General features: G+C 40.9%; 1 protein-coding gene across 2 annotated transcripts in view; it reads right to left on the minus strand.

Annotated features, from left to right (window-relative positions):
* Positions 1-19,670, minus strand: part of LOC144992116 (inter-alpha-trypsin inhibitor heavy chain H3-like) — a 33,719-nt gene that overhangs the window by 5,776 nt on the left and 8,273 nt on the right. Inside the window, exons 10-19 of one of the 2 annotated variants that reach the window (XM_078946930.1) lie at positions 19,177-19,358; positions 18,890-19,069; positions 18,688-18,809; positions 16,788-16,975; positions 10,195-10,236; positions 5,941-5,982; positions 3,888-3,923; positions 3,726-3,779; positions 3,414-3,446; positions 2,997-3,014 (exon numbers count right to left, since the gene is read on the minus strand). In XM_078946930.1, coding sequence (XP_078803056.1) covers positions 2,997-3,014; positions 3,414-3,446; positions 3,726-3,779; positions 3,888-3,923; positions 5,941-5,982; positions 10,195-10,236; positions 16,788-16,975; positions 18,688-18,809; positions 18,890-19,069; positions 19,177-19,358 — 897 coding nt within the window. The remainder of the gene's footprint in view (positions 1-2,996; positions 3,015-3,413; positions 3,447-3,725; positions 3,780-3,887; positions 3,924-5,940; positions 5,983-10,194; positions 10,237-16,787; positions 16,976-18,687; positions 18,810-18,889; positions 19,070-19,176; positions 19,359-19,670) is intronic. The other variant, XM_078946931.1, reaches the window with a different exon arrangement.

The raw sequence follows: 19,670 nt of genomic DNA on the forward strand, positions 1-19,670 counted from the left end.
ATCTGGCCAATATGGACCCTGCAGAGTTTGAGGAGATAAAACATGCCCTCTTGTACCAATGGGCTCTTGTTGGGCGGCATGACCAAGCACTCCAGGAGATCATGAACACGCTCCAAAGTCTTTCCACCAGAGTTATTCATCTTGGCAGTCGCCTGAAGGACGTCTCGTCTCAACGAACCTCAAGAAGATCGTCAGATACTGTTCAAGCCCCAGGATCGGATCCAGTTCAGCACCTGCTCTTCATGTTCCTGAATCATCCCCCTGCAAGCCCTTCATACCCACTCCCAGCAGATACTCCGGAGAGATAGGGCCATGCAATGTGTTTATTCCTCACTGTAGATTCGTGTTCGATCAGCAGCCTCTCACGTATTCATCTGAGAAATCCAAAGTAGCGTTCATCAGGATTTTTCTTTCAGGCAAAGCCTCTGCCTGGGCTGTTGCATTAGCCGACAGTAATTCTCCTTACTGCAATTCTTTGGTGTTATTTACGGCTGAAATGCTCGAAGTTTTTGACCATCCTCTACAGGACAAAGAGACTGGAAATCGCCTGCTTTCCTTACGCCACGGTCCCGGTTCTGTTGGAGTATTCCATTGACTTCTGTATTTCCGCTGCGGAGTGTGGCTTGGATGAAAGGGCGCTCACCGGAATATTTTACTTGGGTCCTAGAGAGGAGATTAAAGATGAACTAGCAGCTCGTGATGAAACATCTAGTCTAGAGGAGCTGCATGGGCTCCTGCAGCGAGGAGCCCATGCAGCTCGGCAGAATGACTCTCACTCCTGAGGAAAGTCAGTGCCATTTCTACCAGGGGCTCTGCATCTACTGCGGCCAGTGGCCATTTCCGGCCTAACTGCCCTATACAGCCAAAAGACCGACTCATCAGGCTCAGGAGGGGCACTGGTGAGCTGAACCCCTGTGGATCACTCCTCCAGATGCACCTATCTTAAAAGGTTTTTGGGGGTTTGCTAACTTAAATTATCCTACAGCTCAATTCATGGTGGAAGTGGATGCCAACCTCCTGGTCCAGCATGTGTTCTGGTAACATAGGCTGCCCCAAGACATTGTGTCAGACCGAGGTCCCCAATTCACATCCAGGGTGTGGAACGCCTTCTGCCAGGCCATTGGAGCCACAGCTAGCCTGTCATCTGGATACCAACCCCAAACCAACGGCCAGAATGAGCGGGCTGACCAAAACCTGAAGGCAGCTTTGCGATGTGTTCCAGCTAGTCACCCTGCATCCTGGTCAACTCATTTTCCCCGGGTTGATTACCCTCATAACTCATTAGTCTCCATTAATGGTCTCCAATGGCTATCAGCCTCCCCTTTTCTTCTTTCAGGAGAGAGGAGTGGCTATTCCTTCCATCCAGGACCATCTGCAGAGGGCCCGTCATGTTTGGCACGAGGTCCAGGCAGCCCTCTCCCGCACGACCTCTCGGAACTGCGCTCTGGCGGACCGCCACAGGGTCCCAGCCCTGGACTACAGACCGGGACAGAAAGTTTGGCTTTTCCAGCGCGACATTCCTCTGCAGCGTGAGTCCAGGAAGTTGTCTCTGAGGTTCATTGGCCCTTTCGAGATTGACCAGGTCATCAACCCCTCAGTGGTCCGTCTGAAGTTGCCAACCTCCTTGCGCATCCACCCGTCCTTCCATGATGGCTGCCGGAGCCTATCCCGGCCACTTATGGGCAAAGGCAGGGGACTCCCTGGACAGGTCACCAGTCTGTCGCAGGGTCACACATATCACACACCCATGCACACCTATGGACAATTCGGAGTGACCAAAAATAACCTATGAATCATGTTTTTGGACGGTGGGAAGAAGCTAGAGTCTCTGGAGAAAACCCATGCATGCACGGAGAGAACATGCAAACTCCACACAGAAATGTCCCCCATGGTTGCTCTGTTTCATGTCCCCCAGCCAGGACTTGAACCAGGGGCTTTCTTGCTGTGAGGCAAGAGCGCTAACCACTGCCCCACCGTGCAGCCCATCTGAACATTATAATCAAATGAAATGCAAAGTGGATTGTATTGTGTTATGGACACATTTTTTTGTACTATGTATTACAAAAAACATGAGCAAACAAGCAGAAATCAGAACCCAGCAAAGTTATTGTAGAGAAGAAATTGTTACAACCTCCAACAGGTAACAGATACTATGTACAACGACTTCCGTCCAGTGGCACTCACTCCAGTTATCATGAAGTGCTTCGAGAGACTGGTCCTCCGGCACATCAGTGATCACCTCCCCCCAGACCTCGACCCCCACCAGTTTGCATACCGCACAAACCGGTCTACAGAGGATCCCATCGCCTTAGCCCTGCATGCTGCGCTGAGCCACCTGGAGGAGCAGCAGAGCTATGTTCGGATGCTCTTTGTGGACTACAGCTCTGCCTTTAATACAATCATCCCGGACATACTGATCAGGAAACTGGACAACTGGACACTATAGCAGTTATGCCATCATGGGCATAACTGTTTTTTGTTTGTTTATAACTACTACCTCTCTGTGGAAATTTCTATTTTCTATTGCACATTTTGCACCTTTTGCACCTTTGTACATTTTTTTTGGTACTTGGTATATTGTATTCCTCATTTTGTGAAATTATTTTATTATTCTTTTATTCTGTGAAATTATTTTCTATGCATGCAAGTACTGAATAGTGAGCAGCGTTTTTTTTCATTTCATTGTATACACGTATGATGCAAATTGCACATGTGCATAGTGACAATAAAGGCATTCTATTCTAAAGGAAAGCACACATCTGACCTTTTTTAGATAAAAAGACTGTCAGTGCTACACTTTTACCTGTTGGGGGTTGTAACAATTTCTTCTCTACAATAACTTTGCTGGGTTCTGATTTCTGTTTGTTTGCTCATGTTTTTTGTAAAAGTTGCTTTCAAGGTTCAACATGAACGTTTTCCCAATTATAAAAATGTTCAAATTAAAAGAAACTGTAATCATAACAGATCATTAGAAAAACAACAGCTCAGGTATTTACCGTAGCCCACTGCCAAATCTGAAAAACAGAAAAAAATACCATTTTATATTTATATTTAAAATAATCTTCAGACCAAATACATTTTAACAGCATGAACAAACAAAATAGAAAGCGCACAATTTAGTGAAAACAATCATGATCTTGCAAGGAGTTAGTAATTTTAGCTTAAGCCAAAAGCTCTGTGGTTAGAAATAACTACAACAGCGTAGACTTTTAGTATACATTTTGTAGTTTTCCACTATTTATACTCAAGACATCTCCTCAGAATTGGTTTTCAAGTGCTGCAGAAAACACATGTAAACCACATGACGGTTTGGGCCCAGAATCCTCTGTTTGGGCCGTGTACGGTTGTTACACCTCAGAATTACAACACATCCTTACTACAGTGAACAAAGCAGCTCAGATACCAGTACTTACCGGCATGCGAGTCATCAACGGAATCTAGCATTGCTAGAAAGCAAAAAGATATTAACCACGGTTAAATCTCAAACAAATCATTTTGCAAACAAAGATTTATATATAACAACAATATTCTAACAACACAAAACAAATCTAAGACACATCAGTTATTTTTGTGCTACAGAGACATTTTAGCAGTTCAACTGATCAAAGTGAAGCATAAATCAGTAATGACAGTATTGAAAAATGCAGAAAAAGTGAACAATCTGAAAAAATATAATTAACTTTAAATAATGAGAAAAATGACCGAGAAAAAGTTAACATATTTACCTGGGAATCCTCGCTGTCCCATTTGCCCAGATGATGACGCACCTGTACCTTTACCTGTAGGATATTATATAATTATATTTATAAACATTTATAATGAACGATTTGAAGGTTATGATTAACTTTAAATAATGAGAAAGGTGACTGAGGAATGTTAACATTTACCTAGGTATCCTGGGTGTCGTCCAAAAAACAACAAACCTTTAGGATAAAAGAACATTTATAATGAGACATTTTTACTTTTTTTCTTCTTTTTTTTACATAATAAAAAAATACAGCTCAAAATGTTACGATCTGAAAGTCTTCATTCAGGTTTGAAGGAGCGAGGCACCATCAGAGCTGAATAACATAGTGGTCTTTGTAACACCACTCTGTGTTCCAGGCTTTCGTCAGTGACATCCAGACATATTGCAACGCTTTGTTGTCATTTTAATCTACGACATCCTGGTCTACTCTGACACGTTTGACGAGCACGTTGCACGTGTTCAGCGGCTGTTACAGCGGCTGATCCAGCATCACCTGTACGCCAAAGAGCAAAAAGTGTACCTTCATTTCTTTTCTGGGCTGTGATCAGTGCGGGGGGCGTGGCGAAGAACCAGGGCAAGGTGGAGGTGGTGCTACAGCGGTCCCAGCCGACCACTGTGAAGGAGCTGCAGCTGTTCCTCCCTCAGATTCACAAATTTTTACCAGCGTTTCATCCGTGGCTTCAGCACAGTGGCGGCCGCTCTCACATCTCTACTGGAGTGCGCTCTCAAGCGCCTGCTCAGGACTCCAGTGGCCATTGAGGCATTCAGGACCCTTAAACAGCACCTTACTCAGGCTCCCATCCTCCATCACCCGGACCCAGCCATGCAGTTTACGAGGAGGCACAGGGGTCGGAGCTGTATGGTCAGCCAGCCAAGATGTTCCAGTGCGCCTACTTTTTCCCAAACGTGGGCGACCACGAACTGCTGGTCATGAAGGAGGCGTTCTCAGAGTGGAGACATTGCCTCAAGGGGTCGGCTCAACCCTTCCTGGTTCTGACCGAGCACAAGAACCTGGAATATAGAAAGTCTGCCAAGCGGTTGAACCCACGGCTGGCACATTGGTGCCTATTTTTTCTCATGTTTTAATTTCAAGAACAGGTCCAAGAACGGGAAAGCTGATGTGCTGTCTCGACTTGTCATCTCTGCTAAAGCACCAGAACCCGTCATGCCCTCAACACTCATGCTGGCTCCTGTGCAGTGGGACATAATGATGGGGTTGTCAGAACTTAATGCCACTGAGGCTCCACCGCCGTCCTGCCTGGCTGAAAGGGTATAGGTTCCCACGTGTCATCGGCAACAGGTTCTCCACTTTGTGCACGACTTACCTAAAGCTGGACACCAGGTATGGCCAGCACACAATATTTAAGTTTGAATTCTTTCTGGTCAAACTAAGACACAAACAAAGGAAACTTTCTGCACATTTCTCTCTAACTTTCTCATCTCCCCATTTTTTAACAAGATACAGCTTTGTTCCTAAAATACATTCGCCAAATAATTACTACAATTAACTGTTACATGATGAGAAAAGTGATCCAGAAATAATAAGAAATGTGCTTAACGAATGCAGAACACCTTTACTTTTAGGATAAAGAAATATAATAAATAAATATACTTCAGAGTTTCTAAATATGCATTTATAAATTAAAAGTTATGTTAGAAATGTTTTTGTAGACAAGGCATAAAGGACCATTGCAGACTAATTGACACACAGTTTGAACAAAACTGTGATTTCTACGGTGGCCCTGAAGTGTAAATCACATCAACAAATCACTGGAAACAAAAACATTTTAAACATCACGACAATTAAAAAACGGTAACTAGATATTTGGAAAAACAGTTAGGAAACAAAACAATATTCCAGAAATTAAAACATAAAAACTATAGCGAAAGGGGATCTGACACGACTCATAGCCTTGCTTAAAAGCAAATAGATATAAACCACGGTTAAATCTCATACAGATCATTAAGCAAACAAAGATTTATATATAAAAACATTATTCTAACAACACAAAACAAATCTGACACATCAGTTACTTTTGTGCAACAGAGACATTTTTGCAGTTTAACTGATCAAAATGAAGCATGAATCAGTAATTGCATTTTTGAAAAATGCAGAAAAAGTGAACAATCTGACAGAATATAATTAACTTTAAATAATGAGAAAAATGACTCAGAGATGTTAACATATTTACCTGAATATCCTCGTTGTCCCTTTTGTCTAGGTGATGACGCACCTTTAGGATAAAGGAACATTTATAATAAGACATTTTTACTTTTTTTACATAATTGAAAAATACAGTTTAAAATTTTATGATGAAGGAGCGAGGCACCATCAGAGCTGAATAACATACACAATAAAAAATAGGAACAAAATAAATATGGATTGCCCCTCTGTTCTTTTATTTCTGTTGCTTCTCTCTTACTGTCCATATCCAAACACAGTAGCGGTTCTACACTAACCTACACCCTGGGGCAGGAACACCCCCCCCCCCCCCCCCCCCAGTGACCCCTGCCACAAAATACACACAATTCGACAACATCCTTTTATGTTCCCTGTTTTTATTTGCCCATTTTAGACAAAAAAACCTGCAATTTATAAACTCGTATTACAAGGGGGTCAAAGTCAGTCACACAGGGGCCCTAAATCCAAAACACACTTTAGGTTTCAGGCCAAACAAGCTAAACATTTACTGAACACACTAAAGCTAAACTTTTAAACCTTTAAAATTTAACTTTTTGAACATAAATATGAACAAAAAAAGCTATATTAATCCAGAATAATTCAAATTAAACCTTAAATAAATGAAAATATTTTTTCCATAAATTATACAAATATGAGCATGCGGCAGAACCAAACTAACAAAGCCTGGAAATATTAATAATAAGAAATAACAAATCAAATAAATTCCTTTTCTTTTTTGCTCTTCTGTCATTTTTTTTAGAGCTGGAATCTTGGCATCATTTTTTTTAGCTATAAGTTCATTTCTGCTTGGTGTGTGACGTCCTGTGTGTGTGTCTTTGTGTCTTTGTGAAACGGATCAGTTGGATTTGATTTTTAAAACCCTGTTATTGTGAATATCATTTTTAGGGCTTATAAACATTAAACACTAAATCATAGAACTCATCACATTACTCCAAATATATTTGGCATTTTCCTTATTTTGTGCAACACCAGCTGTAGAAATCCTCCAAAAAACTTCAATACTTTATAAACAAATGATGGATTGTTCATTTATGATCTCATAAAGCGCTGCTGTTTTCCTGCATTACCTGATGTCTTTATGTCAAATAGTTTATAACACCAACTAAACGACAGGCAGACATAAAAATACATTATTATAGAAAATAAAGACACAACCCTAAAAATGTCTACAATATTTAAGAAAGAATGACATTATTAGTATGAGCTGAGTCATCTAAAGCAGTAGTCTTTTTACTGTGGCCCAGCGGAAAGGGGTTGGGGCTGCCGGGTGTTAGCAGCTAAGACTGCCCCCCCCCCCCCCCCCCCCACACACACACACGTGCGCACCTTTTTTGTGTTTATTTTGTTTAACTGCGGTTGTCATGGACAACGACATCGACAGAAGTAGGTGTTGCCTTGTGTGACGTGTGATGACGCAGGCTTAGTAAAGGAGATGCGAGCGCACCTGTACGGTACCTATGTGACAGACAGGGCTGTGGGTGATGGTTTGTCCCTCATGGTGTTCCATAGTTTAACATTCATGGCCAGCACCTGTCTGTTGAGCTGTGATTGGCTCACAAGGCTGATAAATAGCAGCAGTGGGAGTTCCATCTAGATGCTGGTTTCCTGGTTTGGACTTGGTGGGTGAACTTGACATGTGGACCTTTTTTACTAAAGCTTTTAATCATTTGAGTCCTTTTACTAAAGTTTTTAAGCATTTGATTTTGCAACATTTTAAATTCTATTTATATTAACAGGTGGTGGCATGAGTTCTGACCCTGGGGCATGAGAGGTAATATAAGGGTTTGTAAAACATGTGTTTGTCCCAGGGGAGAACCCACATATATTTTTCTTTTTCCAGCAGAGTTGCCACTGCTGTTTTGCTTGTAGTGTTTTTAGTCATTGTTTTTAATGTTTTAACCCACCTTGACACCCTTGTTTTTATCCATTTTTAAACTGTTTTGTGCTCATTTTAGTAACTTGGTGGTTTCACTTGGCTGAAGGTGGCTGCCTCCTCCTTTTATCCTTATGGTAGCTGGTGGGTGCCATACGTGGTGTTGTGTAAGGGGGACCCCCCTGTGTTCGGCCCATAAATTAGTGGTGTCCTGCTCGGGTGCACCTCTTCTGTTTTGTATTTTCTTTTAATCACTGTTTGGGTTGTAGTGTGTTTTTGTGTGCATTTGGGCCCTGAGCAGGTACTCCTGGTGAGGGTTTGGATCAGAGATCTCCCGTGGTGGTGTTTGGGGCTACCCACCGGTGCACTGGGGCTGAGGCGATCCTGGAGGCAGCCACCCTCATGCAGTGTTGGAGTGCGGTCCAACTGTCTGAGTTTATTTTAACCTTTTTTATGGAACTTGTGTCAAGTTTTTATTAAATTGTATATTTTTAACCACTATCAAATCCAGTCTCCATTTGGTGTGCAAATGTAAGGGCGCATTCGGTCACACCTACACCGGAGGAAAAAGGTTGCTCTGCTGTGTGCACGCGTCGAGCTTGATGAGACAGGAATCCCAAGAGTTTGGGCTTTTTGGAAAGTTGTGTTGGAGTTGGAAATAAACGTCTAGCCCTGTTCAAGTGCAACGGTGTGTCGTCTTATTCCGTAACCATTTATGTCCCGACTCGGACCGGACCAGAACCAACAGCGGTTTTCGACTAAGGTCTGAAGCCTATGGCTGAAAGGTAACACGGGAATGCTTGATTTTGGTCCGATTTTTAAAAAGAAAACATACCTCTAATCATAACCAAAAACACATTTTTTAATAAGAGCCCAGGTCCTCTGGGGAGACCCCCAGACATTCCACGGCCAGCCGTTAGACGTAGTCTCTCCACAGAGTCCTGGATCTTCTCCGGGGCCTCTGCCCAGAATCCGGTTATTTTTCAAATTAAAATGGTGTCGAAACTTAAAAGAACTAGGCATAATTTTTTTTTTCTGTGTTCTGGTGCTAATTGATCCACGGACTGGTACCGGTTCGCGGCCCGGTGGTTGGAGACCACTGATCTAAAGGACCAGCAATAATCCAGGTGTTGCGCATTGTGCGCAGCTCACTGCCTATGCCCATACCCCTCTCCTTTCCAACCAGACATTCGTGGCACCTGCGCAATAACAGTGCAACTGGAGGGGGCGGCAATTCCCAGATTTAAAGCTGTTCCAAACTCTGATAAAATAATACAAAATCAGTGGCGCAGATTTTTTTTTCTCCCAGTACTGAGCCGCCGCCCCCTTTAAATTTGCGCCCCCTGGCAATTGCCGGTATGACCCGTGCGTAAACCCAGTACTGTCCAAACAAATCAAAATTTTCACTAATTGACACAGTTTGAACAAAACTATGATTTCTACAGTGCCCCTGAAGTGTAAATCAAATCAACGAATCACTGGACACAAACATTTTAACGATCACAATTAAAAAAGCAAACCAAATACTTATATTACATTTTTGGAAAACAAAACAATATTCCAGAAATTAAAACATAAAAACAAAAAAGAGGGGATCTGGCACAACTCTTAGCTTTGCTTAAAAGCAAAAAGACAAACTATGGTTAAATCTTATACAGATCATTTTGCAAACAAAGATATATTGTAAAGGAAATTGTTTTATTATTATCATTGTGTAAATGTATTTGTTTAAATGTTAACTCAGATTGACCTTTTTACCTCTTCTAAAAACAGTTGTGTGTTTGTTCATCTGCTTCTCATCCCCCACCCAGGATGAGGGGTTTACGACACACTGTCCTGAGCTGATAAGGGATACTGTTTGAAGTTAGAATCCAACCAAAAGGGTCATTTGACGACACCCCCTAATGAACTTTTTCTCTTTGTCTTGAAAATGTTACCTCCTTCTTGTGTCCTTAATAAAAGCAGCACAGGGAGAGGCAGACCTTGGAGAAGAGAAGCGTGGTAGACGTTTTCTGTCACTCTTGCTCCTCTCCCTCGTGCATGAGAAACTTGATTCTTGTTGTGGTTTGTTGTTTATAATTGTGTTTTTCTTTAATGTCTAGATGCATTTATCTGACATATATATATATATATATATATATATATATATATATATGTATATGTAACAACAATATTCTAACAACACAAAACAAATCTAAGACACATCAATTATTTTTGTGCTACAGAGACATTTTTGCAGATCAACTGATCAAAATGAAGCATAAATCAGTAATGCCATTATTGAAAAATGCAGAAAAAGTGAACAATCTGACAGAATATAATTAACTTTAAATAATGAGAAAAATGACTAAAAAATGTTAACATATTCACCTGGGAGTCCTCGCTGTCCCATTTGTCCAGATGATGACACACCTGAAGGATAAAAGAACATTTCTAATGAGAAATTATTACTTTTTCTTTTTTTTTTACATAATTGAAAAAATGTTTACGATCTGACTGGCTTCATTCAGGTTTGAAGGAGCGAGGCACCATCAGAGCTAAATAACATGCACAATAAAAAATAGGAACAAAATAAATATGGATTGCCCCTCTGTTCTTTTATTTGCTGTTGCTTCTCTCTCTTACTGTCCATATCCAAACACAACCTATTTTTACAGCTGCTGTTAAAAATCAAAACAAGACTCAAACAGAGGAGACCTTCTGAACATCGTTCTTTAACTTACCCATCTCCCCATTTTTTAACAAGATACAGCTTCGTTCCTAAAATTCAATCACCAAATAAATACTACAATTAGCTGTTACATGACGAGAAAAGGGATCCAGAAATGTTAGGAAATTTACCTGAGGATACTGGGCGTCCCGACATTCTAAATGACGGACGCACCTTTAGGATATAGGAACATTTATGATCAGACAAACAGAAGAGTCTTTCTGCACGTCTATCTGTAACTTTCCTATCTTCAGCGAAGGAAGGTCTCAGGGCAGGTATGCCCAGTGTATTTTAGTCTGTTTAGTCATTACCTGTTTAACTCTATGACTTTATGTTCTTTATGAGTCATGTTTATTACACAATTACCGGCATGAGGCCCATTGAGATGACTATTGTTGTAAATATTGGGCTATAAAAATAAAATAAATTGAATTGAAATTGAATCTCCCCATTATTGAACTATATACAGCTTTGTTCTTACATTGGAATCACCAAATAATTACTACAATTAACTGTTACAAGACGAGAAAAGGGATTCAGAAATGTTGGGAAATTTGCTTGAGTAATGCAGCACACCTTTAGTTTTAGGATAAAGAAACATAACATGATTGTCCTTCAGAGTCTTTAAAAATGCATTACAGTTTTTCTCAGTCGCTTTAGGACAATTCTCAGATCAGAATGAAATTCCCAAAACTATTTGTTCAATCTTCACATCATGATGTCACTTGTGCACATCATACAAGCAGTTTCTCACTTCTTTGAACAAGTTGCAATTGCTTTGGTGCATCCATGCAAATGATTATGTACAATTCTCTGCTCTTTGCTACATTATCAATTGTTTATGTCATGTTGATCAAAATGTATTATATAGTTCACTGTGCAATAGTCTTACTCCTCAAAACACCTAGTCATTAGTTCATCGTATAAGTCATTAACTGCAAAATGGTTGACCAAGTTGTCATAATGTGAAAAACATATTTCACTGCATTGCAAGAGAGGATATTCGCTGTGATGTGGATGAGAATTTGTGTTCTAACATACAGGAACGACAAGAGGTGTAGGAAGACCACACCAACTCCTACTGCACGGCCTGTACAGAATATTGTCCTATCTTTTTTTCCCTTGTGTTACAGATTTTCTAATACGCTTTAGTACAATTCTCAGATCAGAATTGAAGTTTGCAAATACGTGTGTGCATTTCTCAAAACAATTTGTTCAAACAGCAAAACACTATGGATTTCTGGCAAAAGCCTGTAGCTTGCTCAAAATCTTTAGTTCATCTCTCAAAACTAAGTTTTTTTGTCATTGAACATGTCAGTGCCACCAGAATATCAAGTCCTAGTGTCATTGTCTACGAACAAGACAGTCAAATTACTTAGTCATGTTGTCAATATAACTGTGTACTTTAGAGGGAGGTTCTGATGTAAACTATGGCTTAAGTTTTGATGACAATTTTTGTAAAATGTAAGTTACACCTTTTTTGTTTGATTGCAAGAGACTGGACAAGATTCACATTTACACTTTTATTTTTCATATTGTAATAAATTAAAAATTATTTTAGGAATGTTTTTGTAGACAAAGTATGAAGGGTCATTCTAGACTAATTGATGCAGTTTGAACAAAACTGTGATTTTTACGGTGGCCCTGAAGCGTCAATCACATCAACAAATCACTGGACTCAAAAACATTTTAAACATCACAACAATTAAAAAAGGAAAGCATATATATATATATATATATATATATATATATATATATATATATATATATATATATATATATATATATATATATATATATATATATATTTAACTGTGATAGATGGAGAGAGAGAGAGAGAGAGAGAGAGAGAGAGATCGACACCACCAGGACTACAGTACTGACATTGGGATGTCATTCGGGCTCGAGAAATGCAGCCAGATGGTTACAAAGAGAGGCAAGGTAGTCCACACAGGAGGGGTCTCACTCCCAGAAGGAACAATAGCAGACATTGAGGACAGTTACAAGTACCTTGGAATTCTGCAGGCAACTGGCAACCTGGAGCCGGCATCAAGGAAAGCTGCAAGTCCTGAGAAGCCAGCTCAATGGCAAAAATAAGACCCGGGCACTAAACAGCTACTCACTGTCAGTTATCAGAAACCCTGCAGGAATAATAAGATGGCCAAAGGAAGAGATACAGACCACAGATGTTAAAACACGAAAGCTCCTCACCATGCATGGAGGGTTCCATCCCAAATCCAGCACCCTGAGACTGTATGCTAGCCGCAAGGAAGGAGGCCGAGGACTAGTGAGCGTGGAAGCCCCTATCCAAGATGAAACATCCAAGATGCATGAGTACATCAAGCTCAAGGCCCCAAATGACAGTGTGCTCAGTGAATGTCTCAGGCAATGGAGAGTACAGGACAGCACTGAAGCACTCATCCTGGCAGCTCAGGAACAAGCCCTGAGCATCAGAGCAATAGAGGCTTAGATCCACCACACCAGACAAGACCCAAGGTGTAGGCTGTGCAAAGATGTGCCTGAAAAAATCCAGCACATAACTGCAGGGTGTAAGATGCTGGCAGGTAAAGCATACATGGAGCGCCACAATCAAGTGGCTGGAATGATATACAGGAACATGTGTGCAGAATATGAACTGGAAACCCCAAGGTCAAAATGGAAAACACCTCTGAAGGTGGTAGAGAATGAGAGGGCAATGATCCTGTGGGACTTCCAGATCCAGACTGATAGAATGGTAATGGCGAACCAACCAGACATTGTAGTGGTGGATAAAGAACAGAGGAAAGTTGCTGTGGTGGATGAGGCAGTGCCAAGCGATGGGAACATCGGGAAGAAGAAACATGAGAAACTGGAGAAATACCAGGGACTCAGAGAAGAACTGGAGAAAGCCTGGAGAGTGACGGTGACAGTGGTGCCTGTGGTAATTGGAGCACTCGGGGCAGTAACCCCCAAGCTGGAGGAGTGGCTACAACAGATACCTGGAAAGACCTCAGACCTCTCAGTCCAGAAAAGCGCAGTGCTAGGAATAGCTAAGATACTGCAGGACCCTCAAGCTCCCAGGCCTCTGGTATCATTATTTTTTTAATTGTTTGAAATTTAAGTGTCATGATCTGATCATGTGACGAACCCAGATGCTGAAACCCGGAAAGAAGAGAGAGGTAGGTAGAAGGTAAGTAATTAGTTTTATTTTGTAGGAGCCAGCAGATCTTGCAGCATGATGTGGCTTGGGGCTTGACGGAGCGGAGGCTCGAGCGAGGCTCAGGTTTTCGAAGTTCGAGGGAGGTGCTCGGTTGAGCCGTGACGTCGGACCCCGGCAGGAGCGTAAAGTCAATGGCGTAGCCGGATATACTTGATGATGGCGAGCACGGGGATCTTAGCTGTGGCGTGGCTGGAGTACTTGAGGAGCGTCGAGGATAGTAGCTTCTGCTCTAGGTGGTGGAGGACTCGGGTGACTCTCGTGAAAGGCAAGACCATCAGTGTTAACGAACTGGCGAAGAATGCTGGAGGTGAGGCAGCAGGTGAGGCGATGAGGTGAGTAGTCACAGCTGTGAGTCTGGAGCAGAGCTGAGAGGGGGAGGAGTCTGACAGGCCACCATGACAGTAAGACAGATAATGTTAAGGAAACTTTAGTTGGTTATTATGAAAAAGAATGGAAAATGAAACTGGTTCAAAAACCAAAATTACGAACTTATTTGCAAATTAAGGACACATTTTCTGATGAGCCATATGTTATGGAGTGCTCCCCCTACAGGTGGAAGTATGGCACTTTAAAGGCATTCCTGAGGAGGAAAGACTATGAGGTCTGTGAGCTGCAAGTGTTGGAGGATGAATTTCATTTTATGTTTTATTGTCCTTTATACGAAAAACAGAGACTTTATATGTATGAAGTAATAGAAAAGAAATGTCCTGATTTGTTTTGGTTATCTGAAGATGAAATTTTATGTTGGCTTTTTGAAAATGAAATTTTTTTGTTTGGCAAGTTTTGTGTCAAAGGCATGGACAATAAGAATGGACGCTTTGTATTCTGTTAGACTCTGACTAGGATTTTTGTGATGGGCATGTTTCTATATGTTTTGTGAAATTTGTCTTTCTGTGTCAAATAAGCCCGTCTGGGCTGGGCACATTAGCGCATGACAAATAAAATCAATCAATCAATCAAAGGTAAAGGACCCAAGCTTGAGTGAGGAACCACCCACGGAAGGGTGAAAGGGGCAGGCAAGTTTGTATGTATATATGTATATAAATATACGCATTATGCATAAAAAGTTCCCCTACCTCTCTACTTAAAGTCAGCTAATCTTGGGGGTATTTTTTTATATATATTAGAGAACCTTTTAAGCATTAACTAGTTAAAAATAAATAAATAAATACTGCAATTTCAAATCTATTCATCCACCCACTTAATCCATTTTGGGGTCACAGGGTTGCTGATGCCAATCCAGCTATTGTTGGGCAAGGTGGTATACACCCTAATCAGGTCTCCAGTTTGTCACAGGGCCACACAAACACACTCTCATGCAGGAGTCATTTGCAGACACTGGTTCACCTAGCAAATATTTTGGACTGGGGGAAGAAGCTGGACAAAATTCACACATATACGAAGAGAAAAAAAGTAAACTTAACACAGGAAGATCCTAGCTGGGATTTGAACCAAAGTCTCCCCACTGTAAAGCAATAGAGATAACCACTACACCACTGTACAGCCTTTTTATGGAAGCATTTGTGTAGTTTAATTAAAAATAAAAGTCAATACCAGAAATGCTTTTTCATTTTCAAAATGAAGCTGAAACAAATGACTCAAAATTAAAATGAAAAAGCAATCCTTTAAAATGCTTTTTCTTTTTCTTCTTTAACACTGCTTATTCTGTCACTTAATTAAAATGATAAAGAAAATGGTATTTGACATTTCATTTTCAAAAGTTATCTGGTAAATGTGTAGCAAAATTCATTTAGAAATGTCTAATTTGACAATTAAAATGGATTAACAGAAATGCTTTTTTCATTTTCAAAATGAAGTTGCATCAAATGACTCAAAATTAAAATGAAAAATCAATCCTTCAAAATGCTTTTTCATTTTCTAATTAAAAACCGCTTATTCTGTGTCATAATTAAAACGGAAATGCAAAGAGGGCATTTCATTTTCTTTTTCACATTCAACCTGCGAATAGTGTCACATAATTTAATTAGATTTAGCATTTCCAGAGGGGAGGCGGGGCGATGACGTCAGTGCTATCTCCGTCTGTCCGCCTGCTAAGAGACACAGACAGACTAGGAGCAGTGCGGCCAGGCTTGTAGCTTTCTGTTAGCGGCAGAGGAGAGGGCTTTGTGACGGTTGTGCACTCCTGATGATTGTACACAGCTTCTCAGGACTAAGTAGCAGCATTTCCGCCTTATGCCGTCCGAAGTTTGGGACCACAGCCTCCTTCGGAAGCCCCGCGGTCTGCAACCGGATGCACCCGCTAGGCCTCGGATGGAGCCTTGGCCCACGGTTCGAAGCTTCTCCCTCGGACTAGCTTTGTCTTCGGACGGAACTAAACCCGGCCCGCTAGCCTGGAGACAAAGCTAGTCCGGGGAAGCTTCGAAGGAGGAAGTGCTGCTACGCAGACCTGAGAAACTTTAAACCATCATATGAATTTGTGTTTCCAGTGGTGCCCAGACACAATAAAGGCTGATGTAATTCCCACACATGTACATCCAAAATGTGCATGTGTAGGAAATACATCAGCCTTAGCCTCAAACTTACCGTGGGAGCTAGCATAAACTGCTTTCTGGAATACCCCCCCAGACTCTCATTTGCAATCACTCACAGTACACTTAAGCTCTGCAAAGTGTTGTTTGTGCCACTCTGACTACATTATGAAGCATCATAGCCTGACCTGAGTTCCTAAACCCTGTGTTGTCTTTGACTCCGTTTGCCTGCCGCCTGCCCCGAATCTCGCCTGGATCCTGATTACTCTGTTTCTCTGATGCTCCCATGGTTGTTATTGACCCCAGCCTGCCTGACCCTGATTTAGCTTTGGGGAGTTTTAACTGTGCTAATAAACCTGCTGCATTAGGAACCACTAGCCTGCCTGTTCTTGTGACAAAAACAAACATTTACCACATTTTGTGGAGATAAACGGCAAAACCTAAATGTTTTTACAGTGTTCTGTTGTTTTATTTTTTTTTATTAAATAAAAAAGTCAAAGTACTAAGAGAAATGTAAAACTAATTTTGTTCTTTGTCGTGGATTCGTGTTTAAACTCTTGCTCACTTTGTAATCCGTATTGCAGGTGGTCTGGTTGCTGATTCCCCTCCTGAGGTTTGTGAAGAACTTCTGTGTCCTCCTCTTGTGGTTTAGTGACCACCATGGATGTCAGGGGGGTCACAAAGCTGTACTTCAGTGACAGCTCCAAAGCCCTTTTCTTCACATTTTCTTTTTCACTCCCAGACACCAGCAGCCTGCATTGCAATTCAAGAGTTAGAAAATGTATATTTTTAATGCAGTTTTGCATGTTGATAATTTGCACAGACTCTGCTGGGCAAACTGCACTTTATGAAACGGAGAACATTTCAAAACTGAAAAAAATACAATTCAATATAGTACAAAAGTATTTCCCCCTGAAATACCAATCAAAGCAGTGCACAATACGCACAATAAGTGTGTTTAGGAATGTTACTTTAGCCTGCTATGTTATAATTAATCTTAAAACAATCACTGGATCTGAGTGTGGCAATATTGTAAGTATGGATATATTCACTTTAAGAGTCCATGAAATCAATTGCGGGGGTTCCCCAAGGATCAATTTTAGGCCCACTACTTTTTAATCTATATGTGCTGCCACTTGGGGAAGTCATCAAGAAGCATGGTTTGTCCTTTTAATAGCTATGCTGATGACACACAACTTTACATTGCTGTTTTTCTGATGGCAAAGAGTCAGTCAACATACTTTTAAACTGCATTTTAGCAGGGACGGCCCATTTGACACGGACGCTCCGGCGCTTATTTCACCTTCATGAAACAGAGTGGTTCGGCACAATGTTTCTGGGCATGTGTCAACTAGCGAATATCACTTGGTTGATGACGTTTGAAGCGCCAAATGCATCGTTTGGTCGAACCACGGTTAAGATGTTGCTTGTGTTTGAACAGTTGGGCGCGCTGTTCTCTATAAATACAAATGAATCCCGAAAGTTTCCCGACAAGTTTGTTTCCCCTGTATTGGAATCAGCGTCAGTTCATTGCATTTACCATGGCTCCTGGTAAAAAAAAAACATACTGTGTCTCCGGATCGTTTCAACTTGGTTTCTTCTAATTAGACAATACACTATGAACGTTATTTATAAAGAAAATACTTCTACCAATATATGATGGCAAGGAGTAACTGTGAAGGGAGAGATGGCACAGTGGAATAATCATGGCATTAGCATTCAGAAGTTCTGCGTTCAAGACTAGTGTTTTACAATTTTTTATTTTGCTTTGCGTTTAATTTTTTCATGTGATGTGTGTTTTGCTGTGTCAAGCACTTCTCACGGAATACGTAACTCGTGTTTTTTTTGTTGTTTTTTATCATCATTAACAACATTTTTTTGTTTTACGTTTTTTCATCATCATTTCCACATTGAAGTGCTACAAGAAGCTTAGTTAAAGCATATGATATGCGTCCAGTCCGCCACCAGATGCCGCTGTTCTGTGTGGTTTCAAAGCCCTCAAGCCCATTTTTCCGGCACAATTACATGAACCCCAAGGAAAACTTCAGGGGGCTTCTATTCCCATCCCTACATTTTAGACATAAAGTTATGGCTACCAAAGAACCTCCAACAACTCAACTAGGAGAACAACTGAACATTTCCAAGTGGCCTTTTATTGTTGCCTGTGCAATAATGATGCTGTCTAATCAGCATCTTGATATGGCGCACCTGTGAAATGGGATGGATCATCTCTGCAAAGGAGAAGTGCTCACTGTCATAAAATGTAGACAGATTTTAGAAGAATCTTTAAGAGAAACGGTTATTTTATTATGGTAGAAAAAGGTTTCAGATCTTTGAGTTCAACTCATCACAAATGGAAGCTTAAACAAAAGTGTTGCAATTATATGTTTGTTCAGTGTAGCTTCCCTGGAATAACTCACTGATTTGCAAAAAGATGAAACAGGCAGTACAGGTTTTGCACTCACTCTTTTTCCAGCAGCTGTTTGACTGTCAGGTAGGCCCAAACTCTCTCTAGAACGCTGTCAGGAACGTTTTCAATGGGGTCTGGATGGGTGCTGGCTTTTGAAAAGTTTACCTTATTCCTGACCTGTCATAATAAGAAAAAAAGGAAATGTAAAAAGATGTATCTGTGAAAATAACAGCTGATTTTGTGTTGTAAATACTTACTGAAATGGCCACAACTTGAGGAATAAAGTTGTCAACTTCATTGTCAAGAATCTGTCCGGCCACCACAATCTCAGAGCCGTTATAGTATTGACTGAAATTAGTTTGAGTCAAGTTGGTGCCACCTTCATAGATCATTGTAACATCTGTCAGCAGTGGAGTAGCAACCTCTTCATAGAATCCCTGGTAAAGTAAAGAAAATGACACAGTATGCATCTTTTTCATAGTGAACCATCTTCTCCAGAGGGTCGATTTTAAAACAATAGAATGGAAAGTTTTGTAGGAAATACCTTCAACTGTAAATCTGCATCAGCATCTTCATAAATGCGTCTTGCCACACCGTTGTTCGTTAGCGACAATTTTTGAAGGAACTCGAAACTGACATCAAAACCAAAGCCAAGACAGTACAGTGGGAACTTGCCTGCGATGGCTCGTCTCACATTTGCTTGTATTGTTTCTCTATTTGTAACACCTGGAAAAAGAGGAAACATTCCTACCTGAGCTACGTACATCAGATTTTTCTTACAGCAGAAACTTGGTAAAGTTAAATGTTTTTCTCCTTGGCATTCTGTATATGTAGCTTATACTGAAGTAATAAGTACAACAGATCTTCCGAGACTGAGTTTGAACCCCTTCATTCTTATTCTCTTGGTTTGTCTTAGCAAAAATCTCCATCCTTATTGCCCAAGAGCTGCTACTGTTGTTAGCCTGGATGCCACCAAGAAATAACGTTTGAAACACCCCCAATATGAACCTTATTGATTTATCTCAGAATTTGCACCAA

The sequence above is a fragment of the Oryzias latipes genome, chromosome 5, assembly GCF_053564925.1.
Source record: "Oryzias latipes strain Hd-rR chromosome 5, Olatipes_Hd-rR_3.1".
Classification (NCBI taxonomy): Eukaryota; Metazoa; Chordata; class Actinopteri; order Beloniformes; family Adrianichthyidae; genus Oryzias; species Oryzias latipes.